The 6,375-nt window shown below is 36.7% G+C and overlaps 1 protein-coding gene across 3 annotated transcripts in view; it reads right to left on the bottom strand.

The window, feature by feature from the left end:
• Nucleotides 1-6,375, bottom strand: part of ANAPC10 (anaphase promoting complex subunit 10) — a 78,627-nt gene that overhangs the window by 71,209 nt on the left and 1,043 nt on the right. For all 3 annotated transcript variants that reach the window (XM_057725944.1, XM_057725946.1, XM_057725945.1), the window contains exon 2: nt 5,384-5,510. In XM_057725944.1, coding sequence (XP_057581927.1) covers nt 5,384-5,510 — 127 coding nt within the window. The remainder of the gene's footprint in view (nt 1-5,383; nt 5,511-6,375) is intronic.

Here is a 6,375-nt window from a genome sequence, read left to right on the forward strand (position 1 = left end):
CCCAATAATATGCTGTCTATAAGAAATCCACTTCAAATAAAAAGATATAGAGAGTTTAAAAGTAAAAGGAAGCAAATAACCCAATCCACAAATGGGCAGAAGACCTAAATAGACATTTCTCCAAAGAAGACATACAGATGGCCAACAAACACATGAAAAGATGCTCAACATCACTCATCATCAGAGAAATGCAAGTCAAAGCCACAATGAGGTATCACCTCACACCGATCAGAATGGCCATCATCACAAAATCTGGAAACCACAAATGTTGGAGAGGGTGTGGAGAAAAGGGAACTCTCCTGCACTGTTGGTGGGACTGTAAGTTGGTACAGCCACTATGGAAAACAATTTGGAGGTTCCTTAAAAAACTACAAATAGAACTACCATATGATCCAGTAATCCCACTCCTGGGCATATACCCAAAGAAAACCATAATCCCAAAAGAAACTTGTACCATAATGTTTATTGCAGCACTATTTACAATAGCCAGGACATGGAAGCAACCTAAATGCCCATCAACAAATGAATGCATCAAGAAGATGTGGCATATATACACAATGGAATATTACTCAGCTATAAAAAGGGATGAGATGGAGCTATATGTAATGAGGTGGACAGAACTACAATCTGTCATACATAGTGAAGTAAGTCAGAAAGAGAAGGACAAATATTGTATGCTAACTCACATATACGGAATCTAAAAATGGTACTGATGAACTCAGTGACAAGAACAAGGAAGCAGATACAGAGAATGGACTGGAGAACTCGAGGTATGGGAGGGGGCGGGGGGTGAAGGGGAAACTGAAACGAAGTGAGAGAGTAGCACAGACATACATATACTACCAACTGTAAAATGGATACTCAGTGGGAAGTTGTTGTATAACAAAGGGAGTCCAACTTGAGGATGGAAGATGCCTTAGAGGACTGGGGCGGGGAGGGTGGGGGGGACTCGAGGCGGGGGGAGTCAAGGAAGGGAGGGAATACGGGGAGATGTGTATAAAAACAGATGATTGAACTTGGTGTACCCCCAAAAAAATAATAAAAAAATAAATAAATAAATAAATAAAAAGTAAAAGGAAGAACTACCAGTTTCCAATCTAATATGTAAAGAGCTTGGACGATGTCACTTTCATCCTCACAACTACAACAAAAAAGCGGTACTACCTGAAAACCAATAATTCTTCTTAGGTCCAACAGAGGTCACAGGGCAAACCACCACCCAGAAAACTGAAGAGAGAGAAAACAGAGAATCACATCTTACCAGGAGTAGAAACTACCACTGGAGTTAGCAAGTGGTAGGAAAACTTAAAGAGTAATTGAGTAATTGCTAATTGACTAATTGCTGGAGAATGAGTATAGACTAGTTTGAGAGATTAAAAACTCCTGGAAGGACAGCCTTAGAGAGGCCTCCACATTTTCATGAGTTTTACCTCTAGGAGCCTCACCAGGTTCTCCTCAGGGTAAAGATCAGAAAAAATTCTCCAGTGTTTCCTGCAGATAGAGGAGGAAAGTAATCTTTGTGAAATACACCAAAAACACTCTCTTCCCCTTAATAAAGGCCTGACTTATTGGAAAACTGTTTTAGCAGAGCCTAACGAACATGGGTTTTACCACAGCCTGACACCGGGAAGGGGAAATACCCAACTCCATCCCCCTCCAGCCTTCGTGTCTCATCTAAGTGGGGGAAGAAAACATGAGAAGTACTTGTAAAGGTCACAGCCATGGACACAGACCCACTAAAAGACTGAGATCTAATCAAGGGTTTATAGAACACTTCCATTTCCCTGGTAATACCACCCTATCAACAGGGCTCCAATATAGTATCAGGAGGTTAAATTCAGAGTACTACAAGCTTAGATGCCACTTAAGGAGTCTCTAGGGAAATCCAAAGATAACAAGGGAGACAAAAACAAGGACACTAAAGGAATTTTAGCCTCTGAATCTTAGTCTTTATCCATCAGGCAGAAAATCAACAGGTATATGGTTGAACTGAACAGCACCATCAATTAGCTAGATCAAATTGATATTTATAGATTACTTCATCCAATAACAGCAGAATACACAATTCTTCTGACATTAACCAAAATGGACCACATTTTGGGCTATAAAACACACATAAAAACACTTAAAAGAATCGAAATTATACAAAGTGTGCTCCTTAACTACCACAGAATTAAACTAGAAATCATTAACAGAAAGCAGTGCTTTTTGAAATTTATAGCATTTATAGCATGAAATACATATTAGAAAAGAAGAAAGCTCTAAAGTCAATAACCTAAGCATTCACCTTAGAAAACTAGAAAAAGAGGAGCAAACGAAATTCAAAATAAGCAGAAAAAAAGAAATATTAAAAATCAGAGAAGAAATCAATGAAACTAAAAACAGGAAGTTAACAGAGAAAAATCATCAATACCACAAGCTGGTTCTTTGAAAAGGTCTATAAAATCAATAAACCTCTAACCAGACTAAGCAAGAAAAAAAGAAAGAAGACACAAATTATTAATATAAAAAATGAAAGAGAGGCCAACACTACTCATCTGATAGATATTAAAAAGGGTAATAAAGAAGTATTATAAACTCCATGCCCATGAATTTGATAAATAAAATGGACCAATTCCTTAAAAGACAATTTACCAAAACTCACACAAGGAGAAATAAATAATCTGAATAAGTGTATAGCTATTACAAAAATTGAATAAAAAATCAATACCCTTCCAAAAGAAATCACGAGGCCCAGATGATTTCACTGGTGACTTCTATCAAACATTTAAGGAAGAAATAATACCAAGTCTATGTAATCTCTTCTAGAAAATAGAAGCAGAGGGAATACTTTCTGATGGACTCTATAAGGGCACCATTACCCTAATAACAAAACCAGACAAAGACATCACAAGAAAGGGAAATTAAAGAACAATATCTCTCATGAACACAGATGAAAAAATCCTCAAGAAAATATTAGCAAACTGAATCCATGTATAAAAAGAATTATTCACCACAATCAATTGGAATTTATTCCAGGTATGCAAAGCAGGTTCAACATTCTAAAATTAACTAATGTAATCCATCAAAACAACAGGCTAAAGGAGAAAAACCCTATAATCATATCAACAGATATTGAGAAAGAATTTGACAAATCCAACACCCGTTCAAGACAAAATCTATCAGCAAAATAGATATGTAAGAGAAAATCCTCAACTTTATATATCTACAAAAAAACAACAGCTAACATCATATTTAATAGTTAGAAAAATAGAAGTTTTCCCACTATGATCAGGAATAAGGCAGGGATATCCCTTTTTGCCACTTCTATGCAACATTATATTGGAAGTCTTAGCTAATGCAATAAGATAAGAAAAGGAAATAAAAGGTATAGACTGGAAAGGAGAAAATACGAACAACAGAACCCAGCAATTCTACTCCTAAGTATTTACTCAAGAAAAATGAAAATATATGTCTACATAAAAACCAGTACATGAATGTTTATAGCAGCTTCATCCATAATCACCAAATATTGGAAGCAACCTTATCTTGGTTAACGTAGCACCTTAAAACACCAAAATTGCATTACTTCACAATTTCTATGGCATAGGAATTTGGTTGGGCAGTTTGATTCTGGGACTCTCATGAGTTTGCAGTCAAGTTATCTGAAGCAATTAGCTGAAAGCTTGACTGGGGCTGGAGGATCCACTCTAAAGTAGCTTACTCATTTGATTGTTGACAAGAGGCCTCAGTTCCCCATTAGCTATTGTCAGAAGGCCATGTTTCTTTGCCACACCAACTTCTCCACAGGTCCCCTTGTTTCCTCACAAAATGGCAGCTGGCTTCCCCTAGAGCGCGTGATCCAAATGAGAGCAAGGCAGAGCCACAATGTCTTTTATGATCTAGTCTCAGAAGTCGCACACCATCATTTCTGCCATATTCTCCTGGTTCCAGAGACTAACCCTGACACAATGTGAGAGGGGTCATCAGAAAGGCATGAATACCAGGAAACAAGGATCACTGGGACCATCTGAGAAGCTGGCTACCACAAACCTAAATGTCCATTAACTGGTGAATAGATAAACTGTGGCACATCCACAGAGTGGAATAGTAATCAGCAATAGAAAGGAACCAGCTCCTGATGGAACAATCACAAATGCATTATGCTAAGTGAAAGAAGCCAGACTAAAAGCTACATAAAGCATGAATACATTTATATGGCATTCTGAAAAAGGCAAAACCAAAGGGACACAAAACAGATCAGAGGTCGTCAGGGGCTTAGGAGGGGGCAGAAGATTGACTACAAAGGGACATGAGGAAATTTCTTTGAATGATGGAAACAGTCTATATTTAATTGTGATGGTGCTTTGATTTGTGATGTGATTACTAAAATTAATAGAACTAAGGGACTTCCCTGGCAGTCCAGTGGCTAAGACTCTGTGCTTCCCCTGCAGGGGGCATGGGTTTGATCCCTGGTCAGGGAACTAAGATCCCACATGCCATGCAGTGTGGCCAAAAAAATTAATTAATTAATTTAATTAATTAATTAATAATAAACATTTTAAAATAAAATTCATATATCTATACACACGAAAATGGTGAGTTTTTCTGTAAGCAAATTATACCCCAAATTACTCATAAAAAGAGAAAAGAATCTTAAGGGGAAACAGAAGAGGTTCAGTTGGGAAGATGGCTACAGGATTCTTATTGTATAAATAGTAGAAATTTCTAGGGAAAAGTGACTACTAAATCAATAACATTACCATTAAAATTCCTTAAGGAATTTTCTCTGAGCTTGAGTGTACAGATTGAAAATGCCCATCAAATTGTAGGTTAGACAGACAAGAAAAGATACACATGTATCCTGGCACATCCTGGCGAATGTCTTGAACTCCAAGAATAGGTAGAAAAAAGCTTAAATGTTTCCAGAAAGAAAGAACAAGTTACTTAGAAAATAAGATAGACAGCCATAGGCCTTCTTACTTGCAGGAAGATAAAAAAGGAAAGGGTAAAATAGCATCCACAAATTTTTGAGAGAAAAGGACTGCTACCCATGAATTCTATCCCAACCAAGAGTAAAATAAAGTTATTTGGGAGTATGTAATCACTCAAAAAATGTATCACCCACTTATTCCATCCAGAGAAATAGCCCAAAAAATGCTAACCAAATAACTGAATCACAGTAGAGAGAGGGGGGGATAAAAAGACCTTATGACACGTGCAGTTAAATTGAAGCGGATACTAGTAAAGCAATTAAGAAGAGATATATAAGAAATGAAAATCCAATTAGATTTTACAATTAAAATAAAGCATCTAAACAAAAAGAATATTAAAGTCAGTCCAGCATACAAGGAAACTTTCAGTAGTTATTACAGTTTTTTTGTTTTGTTTTGTTTTGTTTTACCTGGTTTGCAAGATGAGAGTGACCAAACAGCTTGCGACCCAATTTCCCGTACTGTTCCAGTCCTTTCCAATTGCTTAGGGTCAGCACCAGGAGGTGTCTTGTTTGGTGTGGTCATTTTAAAAATATTCTATATAGAAAAAAAGGATATTCACATTATATTGGGACCTGAGCATCTTCCTACAAAAGGTAAAAGTAAAAATTTAACAGCCAAATGGATCACTAATATGCCCTGGATATTAATCATCTATTTCTCAAAAGCAGTTGATGTAACTCAATCACTGTAATTAAAATCTCTTGGGAATTCAGTTTTTGCTTCTACAATATAACATATTATGGCTTACAAGTTGTGCAAAGCAGCAGAGTATAGTAGTCAAAAGGGCACGGGATCAGGGTGTCAACTTCAGCCTCGCCTTTAACTAGCCTAGACTTTCAGCAAGCCTGGGCTTTATTTCCTTTTCTGCCAAAGGGGTTGACTCCATCTAATGAGCTGGCCAAAAGTTTTTTGGCCAACCCGATACAATTCTATAATACAATACAGTTCTCTACCTCTATGAGTAAAAATTCCAATTCAAATTTTTTTCCCTAGAAAAGTCAGACTGAAATACTCTTATTCCGGAAATATATAAATATTGATCTACATCTTAATTAATCCATTAAGTGATGCAGAGAAAAAGCACATCTTCTCATTAGTTGTCAACAGTTCCATTTATATGTGCTCTCACCATAGAATATAAAGTCAAAAATATGCCTTTAAGGTCCAGAAGTGAATAACTGGCGTATTCTAAACCACAAGTTTACTTCATCTTTCACATCTTTTGTTAATCTTGGTAACCGTATACAAACGTGAGAAAGTAAAAAAAAAAAAAAAAACACCTCTTGGATAGTGAACATGTAAAACTGCTTTCGGTCGTGCAAAGTTACAGATACTGAACATCGTTATGTGTACATGCTATTATAAACCTGGCCCAAAAGTCTGCATACCGTCTCCTTGA

Source organism: Hippopotamus amphibius, chromosome 3, assembly GCF_030028045.1.
Source record: "Hippopotamus amphibius kiboko isolate mHipAmp2 chromosome 3, mHipAmp2.hap2, whole genome shotgun sequence".
Classification (NCBI taxonomy): Eukaryota; Metazoa; Chordata; class Mammalia; order Artiodactyla; family Hippopotamidae; genus Hippopotamus; species Hippopotamus amphibius.